Genomic DNA, 21,497 nt, shown 5'->3' on the forward strand with positions numbered 1-21,497 from the left:
GTTTCAAAAAAAACTGTTCGCAAAATGAGTTTTTCTTCTTCTAGCCGTGTTCATTTAGATAGGCATATTAGTGTGTATTTAGGTAGGTGTAATAGTAATGAGTTGCATCATAACATTCATAGTGACATTCCATTCTTTGGGGAAGATATAGGACCAATATCATTTAGAGATTGGATATGGGATACAGAGAAGTTGGTGTAATCATTGTTTAGTAAATATAGTCAAATTGACATTCTTAGGCATGTTACTTCTAGGTTTATAGGACGTTCATGTAAGTGGTGGCAAAAGAGACAGTCAATAGTGCAAAAAGGGAGAGAATCATGCATTAATACATTTTATGAATTAAAAACATGCATGTGGAAACATTTCATTCCCCTTCATTTAGGATAACTAAAGAGCAACAGTCTAGGATAGAAGATTTCATTGACATAGGTGATGCATTCATCCAAAATCTTGCTAAGTTTTCTAGACTAGAAAAAGATTTTAAGCACAATTTGGACTTGCTCTTGTGTGAACAAAGAGAGAGAGATAACATAAAAGAGACCAAGCAAAATTTAAAAAGCTTCGAGAGTATGAAAAGAAGAGAGAAAAAGAAAATTTTGAAAAGCTGTGTGTAGAGGAAAAGAAAAGAGAGCGAGGCATATGAGCAAAATGAAAAGAAGAAAAGAGATGGAGAAGAAGAGGCAAAAAAGGAGAGTCTTAGAAAAGTCAAAGAAGAGAATGAGAGAAAAGAATTTGAAGTAAGAGAGAAAATAAAACAAGAGTTTGAGCTTCAAAGACAATCCAAAGTAGTAGAGTTCCAAAGCATTTCAAATGAAAAGAGGGAACTCATTGATAGGGATTTGGTGTTCAATCTTTCACCAATTCCTTTCATTAAGTCCCCATTTCCAAAGAGAGTTTTTCCATCTTTAAACTCTTCTCGCTTTTTCATTAAATCTTTTGTTTTGTTTTTTGTTCTTCATCTCAGTCTCTTATTTCATCCTCCTCAAAATATAGTGTCAAAATACACTTTGATTCTAAAATCCTTTTCAAAAATCATCCAAGTCAAAGTGTAAGACACTCTTTCTGTATAGTGGGCTGGATATCACCTTTTTCAAATTTTAACAGTCCATTTTCGCACATTTCCCAATCAATTATATTGAATGGTGATTATGATTTCATTATAATTTTATTTGATGACTATTACAAGTTTGTTTTTTATCTTGGTTGAACTTTCAAAATTGGTTGCTGGCAACCTTTCAACAACTCTTTTGATCTGAGGATAGATCCTCTTCAAGAGGGAGGGAATGATGTGACCCCAACAAGGTTTATAGCTTTGGGCCAACACCTAGGCTCATTCCTTTTAATTTCTTTTATTTTCTTTTATTTTTAATTAAATAAAAGTTGTTCTAATTGGGTTTGTTTTGCTAATTGCAGCATACTTTCCAAGTTGCCAATTTCTTTAAGTGTTGGCATTGGACCTGCAACCTAATTCTTCACCACACTCATGCTTCCCATCAATGTACATCATCATATGTGGGCAAAGATCATGTTTGCATCTGCAATTCCAGCTGCGCGTGGCTTGATATTTCATCCGCACACCTCCACGCTGCAAAATGGCATCCAACACCTCACGCCTTAATTGGGCCCAAGCCCAATTCTTCCATTTCGCATGACCAATAACATAGGGAATGTGCGGCCTCTTCTCTTCTCAAACTTTTTGCTAGGGTTTCTCGCGCACAGCATCCCTTTGTCGTCAACACACAGTAACACATCAACCCTATTACTCATTTCACTGTTAGGGTTTGTTAGAGTTGTCCAAACCCTCATGCATTCCATCTTCAGCTTTAAGATTTGTTGTTCACGGCAGCTCTGCCGTTAGATTTCTCTTCCATTTGCTTTCGGCTGCCTTTAACTACAAAAGGTGCAGGCCATTTCTTTGTAATCTAGCTTTGATGAATGTTAAATTGGTTGAGAGTACTCCCCCCCATTCGTCAGCTCATTCTTCACCTTAGATGAGGATTTCTCCTCCTACGGTTTACCAAACCAGTGAGATTCGAGCGTTAATAGCCAATTGTAAGCCTTCCGCTGCTTTTCCCATCAATTCCCTCGAACAATCGACATTTAGAGGCCATTCTCCGACGAACGGAGCACATTTCTGCCAATTGAAACCTAAAGAAGAATGACAAAGAGAAAACATCTTTCACACTAGATGTTTAATCAATAACAAGGTGTGCATGGTTATCGTAGATAGAGGTAGTTGCACCAATGTGGCTAGTGTTAGATTAATGTCGAAACTAAATTTAGCTATCAAACAACATCCTAGGCCATATAAACTTCAATGGCTTAGTAAGTGTAAGACTCGGGAAAAATTAAATAGTTAATTAAATAATTATTTAATAAATGTGGGTAAAGAGAACCTTTAAGGTAATAAATGTGGAGTGTTATGATGTGGAAGAGTACTAGCTTAAATGGTTGAGAGTACTTTGATTGTGTGAGAGGACTTGGGTTCGAGTCCTATGTATGCTATTTTTGTGTGTTATTAAATTGGTATTATTTTTATGTATATTAGACGTGTTGTAGAGTTTTATAATAATTGAATTATATTGATTAGTATTAAAAATGGATTGGTTGAATGTGTTAGCATTGAGTTGGTATGTGCATGAGTGTGGGTTCAAACCTTGGAAGACCTAAATGAAACTCTATTTTTGCCATTTTTAGTTTTGATTTGAAGTTGAAGGGTTAAGGAAAACCCTAGCAAAAATATCAGTCAAGGGTAGCTGGAAAAATAAGCTAATTAAGTGAGCTTGAATGGTCATTACCCCACTTCTTAATGCTATTTTCGTTTTAGAACCTTAAACCACCATTAAAACACCACTAAGTAGCTAATTGTGAGAGAGGAGAAAGGTTTCTTGAGAGATTATTGTGAGGTAGACAGAGGAGTGCGAAATTTAGTGAGAAATTGAGAGTGTGAGTGGAATCGTGGGGGCTGAATTGATAGAAGCCAAGGGAGGCCATTTTGAGTCAAAGGAAAGAAGTACAAAATTACTCGGGGAAAGCTTTAATCCAGGTTAGGGGAGCTTATTTTTGCGTGTTATATATATCATGTATATGTTTTTCGTACTGTTCTGATGATTTGAAATGTGCACTTTAAGATTGCGTTGAACTTTGTCATATTTCTGGAAATTGCCAGAAACCGCCTGGCGGTGTTGAAGGCCCGCCAGGCGACTCGTACCTCGAGACTCTAATTCTGGGTTTTCTGCTATGTACTGCCTGGCGGCTATGCGCTGCCCGCCAGGCGACACCCATTGGACCTAACTAGTTTTTGTGAATCGTGATGTTTTCATGTTGGAGTGAACTCGTGATATGAGAGTGGGTGATTGGGATACCTGTAGAACGTGTTGTAGAGTGCAATATCTTGTGTTTTTAAGGTGTATGTCATTTAGTGATAATCAAGAGAAATATGTGTGTGCGTTGGGTGTGTTAAGTGTTCCATACACAATGGTTTCTGCAGTGTTGGTTTTATTTAGCAAGAATAGATGCAATTCAAGATAAGTTATGGTGGCAGGAGTAATATGAAAAATTGAAGTATGAGAGAATGAGGATTGGTGTACTTGGTGAATAGGAAATAGGTTTAAGATAATAATAGAGGAAGTGTAGGTGCACGATTAAATTGATTTGGTACGATTTGGGATTGTAGCTGTGGTGTAATAGAGTACTGTGAATGGTCCAAAAATTGTGCAGTTGCAAATATGTGGGTATCATAAGGATCATCTGTTGACTGTTTTACAAATGAATAAGATAACTCATGATAGAGCTTGTTAATATCTAATGTTGGGCATGAGTTAATTATAATTGTTGTGACTAGCAATCTGTTGTGTCTTAGATATTATATTTGATGCGTGAAGACTAAATTAGATGTTTGAGGTCTCATGAGACCTGTTAAAGATGCCAAAAATCAGTAGCACAACACTACTGGTATAGCGCCCGGCGGTGCGGGACAAAATCGCCAGGCGATAGAGTCACAAATTAGTGGCAGTGGCCACTGTTCGCAGGAGGTGCCTGGCGGCGAGGTTGTGCCCGCCAGGCGGTAACGGAGCTGGAGGGCTCCTGTATGGTTGCAGGCGCCTGGCGGTAGAGTGTTGGCCGCCGGGCGGTTTTCTGTCAGTATCTGCCTAGCGGTGTCTAGGCGGTGACATGTTACTTCTATAAGATTAATTTAAAACATGAATACAATCAAATTAGGATTAAAGAAGGGGATGAATGGAAAACCGCTTTCAAAAAAAAAGTTTGGTTTTGTATGAATGGTTGGTTATACGTTTTGGCTTAACTAATGCTCCTAACACTTTCATGAGATTTATGAACCATGTATTGAGAAGATTCATTTGAAAATTTGTTGTGTTGTACTTTGATGATATTCTTATCGATAGCATTTCAATTGAATTACATGTTGATAATTTAAAATATGTCTTGTGTATGCTTAGAGAAGAAAAATTGTGTGGCAATCTAGAAAAATACATATTTTGTACTTACCATATTTTGTTTCTTGGTTTTGTTGTGAGTTCAAAAGTAATACAAGTGGACGAGGAAAAGGTTAGGGCTATTAAATAATTTCCTTCCTGGGCAAAGTGAAAAGTTTTCATGGCTTGGAAAGTTTTTATAGAAGATTTGTGAAGGATTTTAGTACATTGGCAACACCTATTAATTAAGTGATGAACAAAAAATTTGGTTTCAAAAATGGGAAGAGAAACAAGAAGAAGCTTTCAATGCTCTTAAGTAAAAGGTAACTAATGCCCTAATACTTGTTTTTCCAAACTTTCATAAATCTTTTGAAATTGGGTGTGATGCTTTAAATGTTGGGAGTGAGTTGTGTTGTTGCAAGAGGGTCATTCAATTGCTTATTTTAGTGAAAAGTTAAGTGGTCCTACCATTAACTATTCAACTTATGATAAATAGTTGCATGCCTTAGTGAGAGATTTGAAAACATGGCAACGCTACCTTTATCACAAGGAATTTTTAATTCATAGTGACTATGAGTGCCTCAAGTATCTCAAGGGACAAGGCAAGCTAAATAAAAGGCATGTCAAGTGTATGGAATTTCTAGAGCATTTCCCTTATATTATCAAAGATAAAAAGGTAAAGGTAACATTGTAGTCGATGCTCTTTCTCGACATCATGATTTGCTTTCTATGCTTGAAACAAAATTAATTGGTTTTGAATGTTTGAAAAACATGTATGAAAGTGATGAAACTTTTGGTGAATGTTTTTAAAATTGTGAAAAGTTTTCAAAAACTGGTTTCTTTAGACATGAAGCCTTTCTTTTCAAAGAAAACAAACTGTGTGTGCCTAACTGTTCTACAAGAAACCTTTTTGTTAGTGACGCATGTGAAGGAGGTTTAATGGGCATTTTAGGGTCCAAAACACTCAACAAACATTACAAGAACATATTTAATGGACTCATTTGAAAAAGGATGTGTAGAAATTTTGTGAACATTGTATTGTTTGTAAAATGGAAAAGTCAAAGGTAAAACCTCATGGATTATATACTCCATTGCCAATTTTGGAGTATCCTTGGATTTGGAAGCCTATTTAGAAATTAAGTTAAGTCATAAGTAATAATCGATTATTCCAAACCATACAAAAAATGATGTAAGTTACCTCAGTTTTTTTTGTTAAATACGACATTTTGAACCACCATAATTTACGCTAGTGGTGGTTCCAAAAATCTTCGTACATGTTGTCGCCACAAAGTAAATTGTGGCGGTTTGTAATGAACCGCCATAGCAACTGCTATGTGATGCATTGTATAAAATGACGTTTTGTAGACATAAATAACGACATTTAAAACTGCCACAATTTGCTCATTGAAAACACAACCTCAATGTAAATTGTAGTGCCTTGAAATGCCATTATTTCATTATATTCTGATATTTTCAACTATCATAATTTGAAAATAATATATTATTTATAATTATTGACATACATTTATGATTTCATAATATAATAAACCTATTCAATAATAAATACAAAAATATAAACTTATAAAAGTACAAAAAAAATTAGTCAAATTTAATTTTATAAATGAGTTTAGATAACAAAGTAGTTTCATCATTTGATCACAATTACTTATCCATGTCAATATCCAAAAAAAAAAAGAAAAGACAATACATATGTCAATATCCAAATTAAAGACAATACACATATCAAGACATTATCAACATCAAAATATCAATTTGTCTTGCTTGCTCCACTTGATCCTACGTTGTCATTTGTAGATGGCACACCGCTTCCAATATTTGGTACCTGCAATAAATAAAACATATAAGTAATGTTTTATTTAAATAAATTAAGAAAGAAATAAAACAACTTTAAGTCATTTATTTAAGTAAGTTATACCTCATTAACTAAGGGACGTGGTAAAATTGCAGCAATAGAAGCTAGGTATTCTGACATCTTCTTTAGAAGCAATGTAGGCAAGCAATGTTTGCATTTGGATTTTCATAGTTGCAGCAATGTTTGCACTCCATCATACCATAACTCCTTCAATTCTTTGATTAGTGGTTCTAAGTAGACATCAACGTCATTCCCTGTCATTTGTTTACCAGGAATTATCATAAAGAGGATAAAGGAGGTTTGCTTCATACACTCCCAAGGAGGGCGATTGTATGGTATGAGGACCACTGGCCATATATTGTGACTTGTACTCATGTTCCCAAAAGTGTTGAAACCATCAGTAGCTAATCCTAATTGTACATTCCGAGGATCATTTACAAATTCTGGATGCAATAGATCAAATGTTTTCCAAGCCTCAGAATCTCTAGGATGCCTCATTAATCCCTCTTGGTTATTTCCGGATGCTTGCCATGTCATTGAATCAGTTGTCTTAGAACACATATACATACAATCTTTGCAATCTCGACTTTAATGGAAAGTAACGCAAGATCTTTGCATATTGCTTCTTATGTTTATCTTTCCATTTAGAAGTCTTGCACCTTTTACATTCTTCTAAGCCTTCATTCTCTTCACCCCAATATAGCATGCAATCTTTTGGGCAAGCTGGTATTTTGACATAATTAAGACCAAGTCTGGTAATAACATTCTTAGCCTCATACAAGGAGTTAGGAAACTTAGCATGTTCAAATGCATCCTTTAGCAAGTCTAGAATCATTATCATTGACTTGTCACTCATTCTACACATGCACTTAATATGATACAACTTTAGCATGAATGATAGTTTCAAATACTTTCTACAACCTTCATATAATGGTTGGTTATTGTCCTTCAAAAGAGCATCAAAGTTTGTATTTCCTTCATCACGCACCATATTATTTTGCACATCATCATCTTCAATAGCCTCGTCAAAATCATTAACATCATGCCCCACAAACCTAAAGGCATCATTCAACATATCTTCCATTGGATTTCGAGATTCTAAAATATCTTCAACCACATCTGCACTTGTAGCAGCCAAAGGTTCGCTTACACTTGATCCTTCAATAGCATCCCTAGTTTGCCATTTTTTAAAACCACACTTTGAATATGGACACTTCATGACAAGACCATTACCATGTTCAAAAGCAAAATCCAAAAAGACGTTCAATCCTTTTGCATATTCAATGGTGTTTTGTGGTTTAGAAATCCACGATTTATCTATGGGCATGACTACACAAAAAAATACAAAAAACAAATTAATTATATAACAAATATTGGTTAAAGGCTAATAATAGAGAGAGAGAGAGATAAATTTTGAGTGTGCTGACTATTTAATTATATTACCAATTATTTTGAAAAAATTATTTTTATCCAAAACACGAAGAACATAAGAATATTTAACTAATAGAGTAACTATAACAATCTGAGAACTTGGTCTATAAGGACTTTCTTGACCGCGAAGTTCTCGAGCTCTATGGTGATGACCATGGGGTCGTCCTGTTGTTGGTCGATGGCATGAAAATCGGCGTCAGTGAAAGTTATGGGCAGCATTCTCCATCTATGGTGTGAGCGAGTGATGTGGTTGATAGACTTGATGTTGTGGAGGTGTTTTTTCCTGGCAGATGAGGTTGAGCCTCCTCCTGCGAACCCGCCAGATATGGTGTTTATGGTGTCGTGTAGTTGGGGTGGATCTGAGTGGTTGATGTTAGTGTGGGTTGGGGGTGGTCTCTACGATTATTATCTTGTTGGTGGGTATTACTATGGCGATCGCGTGCGGGGTTGCGGGTGTTAGAATGTCTAGAGTTATATTATCCGTCCTTTTTTACGAATCGTTTGAGGTTGCTAGCGCATATCAATTCTTCGATCTTATCTTGTAGCGCTTTACACTCATCTGTATTGTGGCCATTTTTCGATGGTACTTGCAGTATTTGGTCATGTCGATGTTGAGTGGGTTGAGGGTTTTACGGGGTGGAGGGATAAGGTCCGCTTGCAGGGCTTCATCCAAGAGGCGAGATCGGGGAACACTTAGCGGGGCGTATCTCGAAAATTGGGGTGGTCTAAGCTCTCTGGGCTTGGAATCTGATCGTGATGGTGGTTTGTCGGTCTTAGGAGCTGAGGGCATGTAGTCAGTATAGAATTTGGTGTGCAGGGTTTTCATTTCCTTCATACTAATGTAATCTGTAACACACAACTTGAGCTCGTGAATAAAGGCCGGTGGTTTGAGATAGATGTTGTTGGCGAATGGGCCAAGTTTTAGCGTGAGGGCCATGCATTACAAGATAATCTCTTAGGTTAATTTTGGCATTCGGAGGGCAGCTTTGCCGAAGTGGTCTATGAAGGCCCTTAGCGTCTCGTCTTTTTCGTGTTTGACGCTGAGGAGGGACAATGGTGTGGCTTTATGGAGGCGGCTTCCTGCGAAGTGGGTGGTGAAGAGATGGGAGAGGGCGTCGAAATAATCAGTGGAGTACGGGGGCAAGGAGGTGAACCATTCCGGGGTTGGTCCTTTTAGGGTGGTAGGGAATGCCTTGCAGAAAACGGCATCTTCATATGTGTATAAAGCAATGTGGGTAACATACACTTTGAGTTGTTCATTAGGGTCTGTGTCCATGGCGTATCGGTCCAGCGCGAAGCGTTCCACTGGCTGGGAAGAAGGGTGGTGGTGATGATATCAACAAAGGGATTGTGGCATTTGGGTGGATGCGCTGGTATAGGGTGTCGGACGATGGTGGGGAATTTTGTGGTGTAATGATGGGGAGGGATATGGGTGGTGGGAAGGTAGTCACATGATGAGTAGTTGTGGGGCGTGCTAGGACGGGGGGCGTGTGTTGGGGGTCGCTGGTGGGCGAATATAGTGGGTGTTTGTTAAGTGGGGGTGAAAGTGTGCGGGGTAGGGTTATATTCACTTTCCTCCTAGCTGGGTTAGTGCACTGGGGTTTTGAGGTCCTCTAGTACCTCCTTACCCTTCCCCTTCTGGGTGAGATCAGCTTCAATCTTCCTTCTCAGCCTGGAGTTCTCCTACCTTAGTGCTTCCATTTCGTTAGCACTACGCTTCTTAAGATCAGCAAGCTCTTGTTGCATCTTGGCCTAACCTTCCAGGATAGCGGCCAAATTCAAGTTGTTGTTTGCAGGCATGCTTGGTCTTGCCTCAGGTTCCTTCACAATTCCAACTCTACTATGTGTGGAAACCATCCTTGCAAGTTCTCGGATTGTTGTGGTAAGATACTAATTCCCGCTATAATTTTCTAAGTTTGAGGTTGGCGGTTTTAACTTATGCATTATTCTTTGGAGTAGGCGGCCTTAGCCATTATCTGTGTTGTTTTGTTCAGTTAACTAACTGTCTATTCTTTTTATGATAGGAATAGTCGTAGGCGGTTCGGACCGGGTGGTTAACCATGTTGATCCTGACCGCCTAGGTATAGTACATCAGTCCCCCAGCCTTTGACGGGATAGGTCACGTGGAAGGTTATATGTTGCCAGCTTGAACTGGGTAGTTAACCATATTGGTATTGACAACCTATGTACAATACATTTTGTGATCCTTATGATAGGGTAGAATCTCTTACGTTCTCTTCAATACACAAAATCCATCAGAGGTAATGTTGTACTATGTTAAGATGAAGATGTATGATTGGATGAAATTGTTGTATGTGTTTGTTTGTTTATAAATTATTTGATTTAAAGTTCTAAGTCTTTTCCTTTTTAAATATACTATATTACCTTAATTTGTAATTTTATTATTTTTGCTATGATCGTGTGTTACACAGGAGAAAAGGATCATGCAGGTGATGGACCTAGAGTATAGTAGAGATGGATAAATACTTATGTATATAAATATATTGTATTACTTAATGTTCCTCTCTCTCTTTTTTATAAACTTTATATTTTGAAGAACCATGAATGTAGTTATTGAGGAATATTGTAATACTTATAGCCTTTATTTAAGTAGCTTGATGCTTAATACCAAATTGTGAGATGCTTTAAATTAGTAGTTAATTTCTATTAATTAATTTGGGGTGTTACAAAACACACCACGAGGTTAAGTGTCAATTAGTCACGAGTAAATTACGGAGAAATTATCACATCATCTCCAACCTAAAATCTTAATGTAATAAGTTTATAAAACTTTCTCATTATATATTATTCATTTAGCTCATCTTGACTTAGTGTAGAACTTTTAGTTTATACTTAAATTCCAAATGGAAGAAGTTGCTTATATCTTTTCTATATAAGTTTTTTGTCATATAATATATGTTTTCTGAATTAAAAATAGTCTTAGTGTAATATATTTTTAGAAATAATGTGGAAACTTATTTAAGTGTCCAATAAAATTGTCATATTATTCTTTAATTATAAAACTATTTATAAATATAGTCATGATTAATTATATAAATTTTAGATATTTCTAAAAATCATAAGTATTGTTTGAATCTCTCGATTTTGATGAAAAATATCTACATTGATCAAGCACATGTATCGGTGTGAGTAGTATTTGATCAATATGCATATTTTTTATTCTTTCTTTGAAGGTGTTTTTATCATATCACACTTATCTTAATTTCAAGTTTTCAATTACCTAAATATTTTAATTTTAAACTTATTTTCTTTCTTTTATGATTTTTAGTTTATTCATTTGAAGAATTTTTCATTCACGATGTAATTTTTTATTTTCTTTCTCAACCGTTCAATTCATTTCACTCAAATTCTTAAGATATTTTCCCTCTAAATATATGCAAGAAATAATTGAATATTGTTCTGTCTTAAAATTTTAATTATTTGTAATTGTTTTCTCACTTTTCAACTAACTTTATACAATTATTATTTGATATTTTATACAAATATTCATGCAAATTTCTTTCCTGTGATTAAAAAAAAAGAGTTTTCTTATTAAATTGGCTTGATAATTGTTCTTTTATATATATATATATATATATATATATATATATATATATATATATATATATATATATATATATATATATATATATATCCTACAAAATCTTTTGAGTGATTCTCTTGGACTCTAAGGTATTCACTTCAAAGGTATGCTACTAGAGTCAGATGTTAGAATAGTAATGTAAGCATATGTTTTGTAAAATGTGTCGTTTATAGTAGGGTTCATGGGCCTTATCTTGGTTGGCTTTGATTTAGTAGTCTTAATTACCTGCTAATCATGATTGGTTACATAATTTGAGGTTATTATCCTTTTAGATTATTAGACTGACTTGATTAGCTAGCGCATCTGAGTACATGTCGTCTTATAGAGCCGACATGTACTCGGGCAAGTTGTGCATTGGATGGTTTCTCTAGATGGATGGTATTTAGTGGCCTTCCTGGGATTTGATGTCTGAAAGACACTATTGTAGCAACATCTATTAACGACGACTATTGAAATCCAATGAAGACGGTTTTCAAACCATCGTTGCTAAGGTCATCGTTAAAAATAACTCACAATAACGATGGTCATAAAAGTTTGTCATCAATGTTACATTACTCCACGACGTTTCAAAAGTTGTCATTGGAATCGCTTTGTGCTTGGAACTGGAAGAGAACTCCTTGCCACTAACGACGACAGTTTGGGTCATAACCGTCGTGGATGCGCATTTCCACGATGGTTATTAGAGTAATCGTCGTCAATATCACAATAAATAACAATGGGCTTCAGTAAAGTCGTCGTTGATGTTGTTTGAAGCATAAATAACAATGGTTATATGTGAAACTGTCGTTAATTTACATCATATTATTTACGGTTCTACCACCGTGTTCCTTTCTATTATGCTTGTGTGGTAACCTTCGTCGATAAGTGTCGTGGAACAATGTTTTTACACTAGTGAGAGGACGAGGATGGGTAATCCCTTGTCTAGAAGGATGATGACTAGTCCCTTGTTTGGGATGAGGACGACTGGTTCCTTGTTTGGGACGAGGATGAGTAGTCTATCACCTTCCTTAGGTTGCCTCTTATAGTTGTCTGTCTTAGGGGATGAGGACGTGCAGTTTCCTATCTATGTCAAGGACAAGGATGTGTAGTTTCTTGTCTATGTCGAGGACGAGTAATCCCTTGTTTGGGATGTGAACAAGTAGTCCATCACCTTCCTTAGAGTTGTTTCTTAGAATTGTGCACCCTAAAGAACGAGGACAAGTACTCAAATAATATTATATTTTTTATTGTGATTTTTATTATAGACAAATAAACACGTAAATATGAACATACTCATTACACAATAGATATCAAAATGAAATATAAATCTCATAATTAAGAAAAACGAAAACAAAAATAAATATTTTTTTAGTTTGAAAAAAAAAACTATAATCAAACTCTTACATTTCTATTTGTACCATCCTTAATCATGATTTCTTAAGATAAAAGGTCTGGTAATCATCATCGTGGGAACTTTTATTATTTAAGCAAACAACTGCAAATTTATACCAAGAAGGATTTGAAATAATGTAGCATTCAAACTTGGAAATGTAATTTATAAATTAAAATCATAAACAATAAATTTAGAAAATAAATGCAGTTTCCATTCTAATATGTTTATTATTGATGATTTTATCATAGTTTGAAAAAACAAAACAAGATTTTAATATTGATATCTATACTTATATATTTTGGTGTCCACTTTTTTCTTTCAACTTTTACCCATCAAGTTACCTCTCTATTTAAATTTAACCGATTTTTTAAATTTAACCGTTTTTTATAAATTAAATATATCAAAATATTTTACTAAATAAATAAAAATCATGTACAAAATAAATAAAAAATATTTAATTATAAAACTTATTGATATTTATCTTTATAATTATAATTTCATTACTTTTTGTTATAAAAAAAATTGAAAACACGTGCGCATAGCTCACATGTTTCACCCGATATTATAAAAGATTTAAGAAAGAAAACTTCACCTAGAGATACACTTTTGTTTGAGCTTATTTTCTTAAATAAATTTTTCAATAAACAAGGAAAAAATTTATTTATTTTAGTGTGTTTGTCTATAGTTCTTATTTTAAATAATCTCTTAAGTAAATAAGTGATTTTTTTTTTTAAAAAAAAATGGATATTTCATAAATACTTATTTTAAGTGTACACAAATTTGTCCAAAGCATTTTCTTATTTTCATTGAAAGATTTAGAAAGTATATATGCAAATGATATACTACAATATCCTTTAATAAATTTAACTTTATGATAATAATTTGGCAACTCAAATTTATTAATTAATATAGCAGCACATTATATAAGTACTGGACGTTTTTAATAGTAATATATGAAAAATTAAAGTCAAATTTTAGATTTGTTTATTTTCACGAATGGTATTTCTCAACTCCATGTCACAAAATACTTTGTATAGATGATAATCATAAATGGACATGTTAAAAGCTAACTTTTCTTATGAGACAGAAACACTAATTTCTTCACTCAAAAAACTCAATCTTCATCTTACTGAAAATGTTGTATTCAATACTATTTCCATTCATTTTTCAAGTGCGATAGTTGAAAATAAAGAAAACACTCGTCATGATAACACCTACATATCCTCTGTGAATTCTTTGTTTATAGTAGTTTTCATTATCATAAAACATGTAAGAGCCATTGTTTCAATTATTTCCTGTTTTGATTTATGCACTAAAATAAACTAAAGTAAAAAAATATATAAATCTTAATTATTATACAGCATTAGCCTATATAATAAAATCAGACTTTTGTCCAACGAAAACACTTGTTAAACAATACTATGAAAACTGTTATATATACAAAAGATGAATCCTTAATTGAGTTTGCTTTCACTGGTAGTGTATAGCAGTTTGCCTAAAAGTTAAACAATCAGTTCACATATTGTGAACATACACTAACATTTCGATGTATCATATGTGAACATACATATTGGTATTTAATATTTCTTTTATAGTAAAAACAAAAATATTAAATAGAAACAAATGCATACACACCTACCACATGAAAATATTGCTTTACACTAAAGGAACATAAAAAAGTAGAAAACAAGTTTTACACTTTCTCAAGTAGTATAGCTAAAAACATATACGCATAAATCATTGATCGAGCTTGGGATACTCAAAAAACTGGACTTTTGCTTTTCTTTTTCCTTTTTCTTGGGTCTTTACCTCTGTGTAAATTTTCTGTTTTGGCATTTTATGACAGTTAAGGCAATGCTGGAATTGCTCATAAAAAAGAAGACAGTATTGGAACTAAAATCATGATTTATCTAGCTAGTTCATGTATTTGACAGTACATACAGAAAGAGACAAAAAATAAACATAACTAAGTCAGATAAAATGTAAGAATTTGGTTATAAAAAACATAGTTTCTGACAAGTACCTCAAGATCTCACTGAGAATTTGTCTCATTCATATAGTCAGATCTAGAGTACTGGCCCTTTTCCCGTGTTCCTCACATCGATCTTGTGCTTCCTTCAACCTGATGCTGAGATTGGAAGAGGAGGATTGAGAGCACAACGACAGAGACAGGTTGCTACGAACATCATGGTCCTCAAATTTTGTTCCTTCATCATCCATCTTTGTGTTTAGTTTCAGCGACAGATCCAAATCAAGCGATGAATCTTGAGCCTTCCTTTTCAGTGTCTTCAATTCTGTTGTTGGATTTATAGGCATGAGGTTTTGTGCTCTCTGTTGAATAATACTGTTTGATGGAGTGTGATCAACGTGGCTAAATCTTGTGCATAGAGTTTCGTAAGCACCAAATGAGAAAAGCTCATATTTTGGTTCACGGGTTTTGCTTGTTGATTGTTCACCAGAAATGGATGAACTTGCCCGAGACATTCCATTGGACCAATCGAAAGGTCTGTGCACAAGTTTTTCGTAGCTACCAAAAGAACCATTCCCGAATCCGTAACTGAAAAACAACATTTGAATGGATCAAAACCTGTTTTGTTTTTTTTTTTATTTTATTTTATACCATGATGTTTTATTTGTTTCTGAGAAAAATTGAAGCAAACCTTGGATAGTTATTGTTTGTGTAGGTGTAGGACGAACTTTGACTGGGATTGTATCCTTGAAGCATGGAAAGTTGGCTAAGGTTATAAATATTTTTGTCTCCAATTTCAACAAGACTGGTATGATCGGAGAATACTGTCATATATATATGCAAGTTGCAACCAAGTTGTATTCATTAGGGATATATACGTATAATCAGAAACCCTAATCAGAACTGATTAACAATGAAATGTTTATAAAGAAGAACATCATGTACCTTGATTTCGGTCATCGATCTTTTTGCTCCTAAACATCTAGCAAAAACAAATTGAAAGAAAAGAAATAAACCAAGCTAGAACAGTTTTAATAATTTATTTGTAAGAGTTATCTAATAATTACCTGCAAATGACTCTTGACATGGGCAATACTCAAACCTTTCATGTTCATCAATTGAAGAACCAGTTTAGGTGTTGCTCCTGCACACCGAAAAAGAAAAACCAGTATCAGATGAAGCAGTGAAAAGTTGTTTTTTTTTTTTCCTGCATAACTGTGTAAGAATTGAAGACAAATATGGAAAATTGAAAGCAAAATAATGAAGAAACTCACTCTCTTGTCCTCCAAGTCGTTGAACAGCATGAACAAAGCGAAGATGAAGATCAGGGGTCCATCGAAGCCTCGGTAACTTGGATCTAACATAAGGTCTAATCTTTTTCTCACTCTCTTCCACTGTGCTGTTGCTTGAGCTTCCTCCATTGTTGTTTTGCTTGCTTTGATCTTCATTCGCATGGCTTTCACACTCTTCTTCATCAATGTTAGAAGGGCTTGTCTTGGAACATTGGGAGACTCGGCTTTCTCCCATCTTCTTACTCACCTTGATTTTCCAACTTTATATGATACTATTTCCTTCAAGATCATAACACAAAAAGAAACATACACTGTTTGTGGATAAAAGGTCAATTGGAGAAATCAGAAGAAGAAAGGAATAATAATTGGGGGTGAGAAATTTTTTTCATATGCTTTTCTTCTCCTGTTTCTCTTCTTCCCCATACAAAAAAGGTTAAAATATTGATCCTAGAAACATGAACTCAGCTAGCTATAAATATATATATAGTTGCATAATCGATGATGACGATTCGTACACCTCTGGATATGTGATGTGATAAGGTTAAAAACCCTACACTGATCTTCAATGGAATTTAGAGCTCTTTGTTGAGCCAAGTTTCTCTCTCTTCCCTTCTCTTTCTTCAGTCAATGCCTCTGAGAAGAGTAAACCATAATATAGTTTCATATCTTACCATGTTGATTTGTATATGTGTTTTTAAATATCCATGGACTTCAATGAGAGGAATATGTTTAAATTTCAATGTGAATACAATCATTTTTTGTTCCCACTTGAATAAGATATAAGTATTTTTTTTTCGTGTGACAATTAATATGGTATAATTGCAATAAAAATTATGTGGTGGTATTTTTGTATTATGTGTAGCAGTGGACCATCCCTGACATACATAAATATTTTTTATTTTCAGGAAATTAGAAACATGGGTTTGATTCTTTGGGTTAGTGTTTTGTTATTAACTCTGTCAAACCCATTTTATATTATTTAGTTTATTTTCATGTCAATTATATTATTAAAGAGAGTGGTCACTGATTAGACTTCATTAGTAGGGGTCACTGAATTCACTTAATTATAAAATTGTGTTGAAAAATATCTAGCTAATGTTTTCTTCTAAATTAAGCCAAGTTTTCCTTTTTTGTCTATTTAGATACTTTTATTTATTTAGACAATATATGTTTACATTTGTTTGTTTTCTTGTAGGTTTATAATTATGTTAATAGTCTCCACAAAAAATCAATAACTGAAGATAAAATTAGACTATCGTAAAAAATTGTTAAAATCAATTTTTGCCTCTAGTTTTAATTATGAATGTATAGTTTTTATTTTTATTAAAGCTTAATTATATATTTGTTTTTTTTATTAACACAGTTCCCATTATTAATATATTTTCCAATTTATAATAAAAAATTGTTATATGTTTAGTTACTTGTTTATGTAATATATTAATAGTTAAGTTTAGCAATAAGTTTTAATATATTACTCTCACAGATATATTAAGATTTTTATTAGCAAGTAAAGTATGTATTAATAATGAACTAAAATTGAATTTATTCTAAATTTAAAAATCACATATGCAAACTATATAGGATCATATGGGCAAAAATTTAAAAAAAAAAGTTAATTTAAGCCATAAAAGTAGTAGTAATTATACCTGTGTTAACCATGATAATTTTTAAAAGCCCCTTTAATTTTTATTCACAGTTTTATTTTCTCTAAAACACATGTCCAATGAATTTACTAAATAATTCTTCATTTTTTTTAAGTATCATATATTTTTATATTTAGCTCTTATTGTAGCGTAGACATTTAAAAGGATATAATAGGAAACTTCATAATTATTTATTCAATAAAAATATTATTCAATTTATTAATTTTTGTATAAATATGTTAAAAACAATGTAAATATTAATTAAAAGATCTACAATCGTGAAAATTTTGCTGTTGGGTTCCTTAGAAGTGAGTCAGATATTAATCATAAATAATGAATTTAATTCTTCTAGTATTAGAAATAAAAAATTGCCATGGGTGGCACATACTATCAATTAACATATTATATATATATATATATATATATATATATATATATATATATATATATATATATATATATATATATATATATATATATATATATATATATATATATATATATATAACATGATAGTAAACATTAGCTACAAAGTTAATTCATCATTTAAAATAAAAAGACAGAATTTACCTATATTTTCCTTAATTAGTCATCCTATTAAGAAAAAACACAAACTTATATTTGTTTGTGGAAAATATTGTTTTTTCTAGAAATGCTAGTTATAAGAATAACAATTACAAATCTCCCTGAAGGGTGTCTATTAATTCTCTTAATAATTCATAAAAATTAGAAGCTAAAAATATTTAATATTTTTTTATTTGGTGAAAAAAATATGAAACTTCACAATGTATATTTAAACTAAACCAGTGCAAACATTAATGAGCAGCTGGCAATTGAAAGGGAGAAACCAAGGAATTAATAGTTCATTTAGTGATGAAGCAAAGACGGTGGCTTTTTTGTTGATGCACGTGTATGTCTGTGCGTGTGATCGATGATACATGGGTTGGTGATTTTATCGATCACTGATGTTTCTGTGTCACTGTGACGCTGTGCTGGCTATGCACACCCAAACCCACCATAACGAAAACATCTAACGATCCTCATCACGTGCCTGTCAAAAAAACATAACACATAATAATAATATTAATATTATTTATTATCAATTGTTTTCCTATATACTCGGGAATCACGGGGTTTGTTCCTCTTCACTGCTTATTTCTTTTATTAATTTAATAGTTTAAATTTATTCTGTGATAGTAGTTTTACATAAAAACTATTTAATTAAAGTCATTTCTGAAACTCTGTTTTTTGTACGATAGAATTTCTTTTTTGTTTTGCTTCTCTGAATGAGTTGTAAGCAGGAGACAGGTCTCCAGAGATATGATTGTTTATTGTTTGCCATCACTACGATTGGTACATTGGAACTTACGGGTAAGTATGTATATGAAGTTGTTTGTATTGGTATTTATAAATAATGTTTTCATATTTTATAAAGAAGACCATAGTATATAGCTTTTATAAATTTATACGACCATTGTATAATTATATATATTATGATATTATTTGTACTCGTGATATGGTAAGTAGTCCACATCATTTCAGATTAAAAAAATGAATATTTTCTTTTAGAAACACTCTTCAAATGTTAGAAACTATGAAATGTAGAAATTGGGATCAAGATATAGGTTAAAGAGTTAATATACATATTAGGAAAATGAGTTCATGGATTAATGTTGTATATTCGTAAGAAACTTATTTAAGTAAAAGTTTACTAAAATAATAAGTAGATGAAAATTTTAAGATATATAATATTTATTATATTAGAATTTCAATTATATAAAATTAATTTAAGTGTTGCTTCCATATAATCAATAGTCTCGTATAGTTTAAGAGTTGAAGTCAAAAATAATTTAAATATATTCACTTCAACCAATTCTATGAAACAAAATTACAAAGAAATTTCAAGACTTCAAAAAAGATAATATTTTGAATGCAGTGATTAATCCTAATAATGTTATCTCAATGAATTTGATATGAGAACAAATGTTAATGTATTTTTCACATTTAGATAGATAAAATATTCATCTATATATGAGAAAAAATACCTCAACTATGAGGAAAGGAGAATATCTTAACTTAAGAATAAAAAATATTTAAAATAACGATTTTCGAATTTATGTGGAATTCAAAATTTCAAACCTTTTCTTTCTTTCTAAATCATATAGTAGGTACGTATAAGTTAATTTATACAAATAAAAACCCATATCCTATGGTTAGAGTGTATACATATGTAACACAGCAAGACTTTTGATGAGGTAGGTAAAGAGAACACTTTTTGATTCCTCACACGTGCATAACTGTGTGACTCTCCATGCATGCACGGAACGTGATTTGGATCAACAAAAAGGTGCGGCCATGAGAAAGGAAATTTCCTTCACTTTCGACCAATCACGTGGTTCTTGTCAATGGTAGGTTCTCCAACATGTTTCTCTCTGTGCAAACTTCTTAAGAATAAAACATAAAAATGAGTTTGTCAATACTTACAAAAGCTCTGTCATGCTCAACTTCTCATCATATTTACATGTTAAGGATGTTCGACAAATTCATGTTGATAATTGTTTCAAATTCTAATTGAGTTTTAATCTATTCATACAAAAATGCCTAGTGTTGCCAAAAGTCAACAGCATAACCCAATAAAAAAAAATATTATAATTTATTAATCTACATATTTTACTTTCAAAATGACTAACATGAAGGAGTCTTTGGACTCTTGTGAAGAAACTCATCCCATCTCATGAATAAAACAAATGTCAACTACACAATTACAGTATTTACTCACTTTTTTGAAGAAAGATATAACCAATATACTTTTACAAAGAATATATTTGACAAAAAATTGAGGAATGTCAAATTAAATGTTTTATAAATAAATTATTTTGTCTAGTAAAATTCAAAATAAATATGAATATCATACTATTATATTATAAAATAACCATAAAAAATTATCATTAAATGTCAAAGATTATTTAGCATAAAACAAACCGAAGTAGTTGAAGTAATTTTCAATATAAGTTGTAGATTTGTATTTTCCTATATCCAAAATAGCATAATAACATGGGTCAAACTAATTGTATTTAAGGGTTGACAATAAGGGCTTGGCTCTATTCCATGGGCCAGCCCGCAGGCCCGTCAAAAAAACACAGGGTGGACCGAGATATTGAGTTCGTTGACCCGCAAAAGTCCAACCGGCATAACCTACAGCCTCTGAGGGCCGGCCCACGACCCACATAAAAAATAACAATAAGAAAACTTGCACTTGCGTATATAGATTACTTTCCTTCTAAACTTCTACATGAATGTTCCAAATTCTTGTATGAGTAGAAAAGACAAGTGTTATGTATATTTGAATGTGCTAAAATTTAAAAAATATATCGTGTATGTCAAAGTACGAATATAAATATGATTAGAATGTTGAATTATCAATTTATCACTCAACTCCCTAGAGTCTTTACTTATATTTAACTGAATATGATTTTAAAATATATATAAAAAATAAAATGAGAAAACTTTGACTTTGGAAGACATGTGGCCCCTTCTGTCATAAGGAAGGTCCGCCCATAGGCACAACGATATTTAAATAGTATACATTTGTATTTAACAATTCAATTATAAAACATATAAAAAATAAATAATGGAACAACTACTAATTAAACTAAATAAAACCATAAATGGGATAATTTTGTTTTATATAGTCAAGTTCAATATTTGAATTTAATGAGATAATAACTATATTAATATTTGACTACTATCCCTTAAAAGTAATGTTATTCATGTCTAACTATATTATGCAAATGTTTAGTTGTGTAAAAATTATGAGAGATCATCCTTTTGTAAAATAACATATGTCTAAATAAGCACGAGATTCATATAGAGT

The 21,497-nt window shown here is 32.6% G+C and overlaps 1 protein-coding gene across 2 annotated transcripts; it reads right to left on the minus strand.

Moving 5' to 3' along the window:
• Window positions 1–14,606: 14,606 nt before the first annotated feature.
• On the minus strand, window positions 14,607–16,649 carry LOC114166237 (uncharacterized). Of its 2 annotated transcripts, none has more exons than XM_085667900.1 (5): window positions 15,959–16,649; window positions 15,756–15,829; window positions 15,634–15,670; window positions 15,380–15,512; window positions 14,607–15,276 (listed from the first exon to the last, which is right to left on the minus strand). In XM_085667900.1, exons 1-5 carry the CDS (start codon window positions 16,161–16,163, stop codon window positions 14,772–14,774), a joined length of 954 nt encoding a protein of 317 aa, XP_085524026.1. In that variant the 5' UTR covers window positions 16,164–16,649; the 3' UTR covers window positions 14,607–14,771. The 2 variants fall into 2 exon arrangements, with proteins under 2 accessions (XP_085524026.1, XP_027906744.1); XM_028050943.2 differs by having other exon boundaries at window positions 15,756–15,832; window positions 15,963–16,647.
• Between the last annotated feature and the right edge of the window lie 4,848 nt (window positions 16,650–21,497).

The sequence above is a fragment of the Vigna unguiculata genome, chromosome 10, assembly GCF_037176805.1.
Source record: "Vigna unguiculata cultivar grain cowpea cultivar isolate G323 ecotype 2 chromosome 10, ASM3717680v1, whole genome shotgun sequence".
Lineage (NCBI taxonomy): Eukaryota > Viridiplantae > Streptophyta > Magnoliopsida > Fabales > Fabaceae > Vigna > Vigna unguiculata.

Excerpts from the sequence above, each read along its gene's own strand:
- LOC114166237 (XM_028050943.2), bottom strand. The coding sequence starts at position 16,215 with ATGGGAGAAAGCCGAGTCTCCCAATGTTCCAAGACAAGCCCTTCTAAC. Across the intron at positions 15,671-15,755 it reads ATGTCAAGAGTCATTTGCAG|ATGTTTAGGAGCAAAAAGAT; the intron begins GTAATTATTAGA and ends TGTTTTTGCTAG. Across the intron at positions 15,277-15,379 it reads ACAAACAATAACTATCCAAG|TTACGGATTCGGGAATGGTT; the intron begins GTTTGCTTCAAT and ends GTTGTTTTTCAG.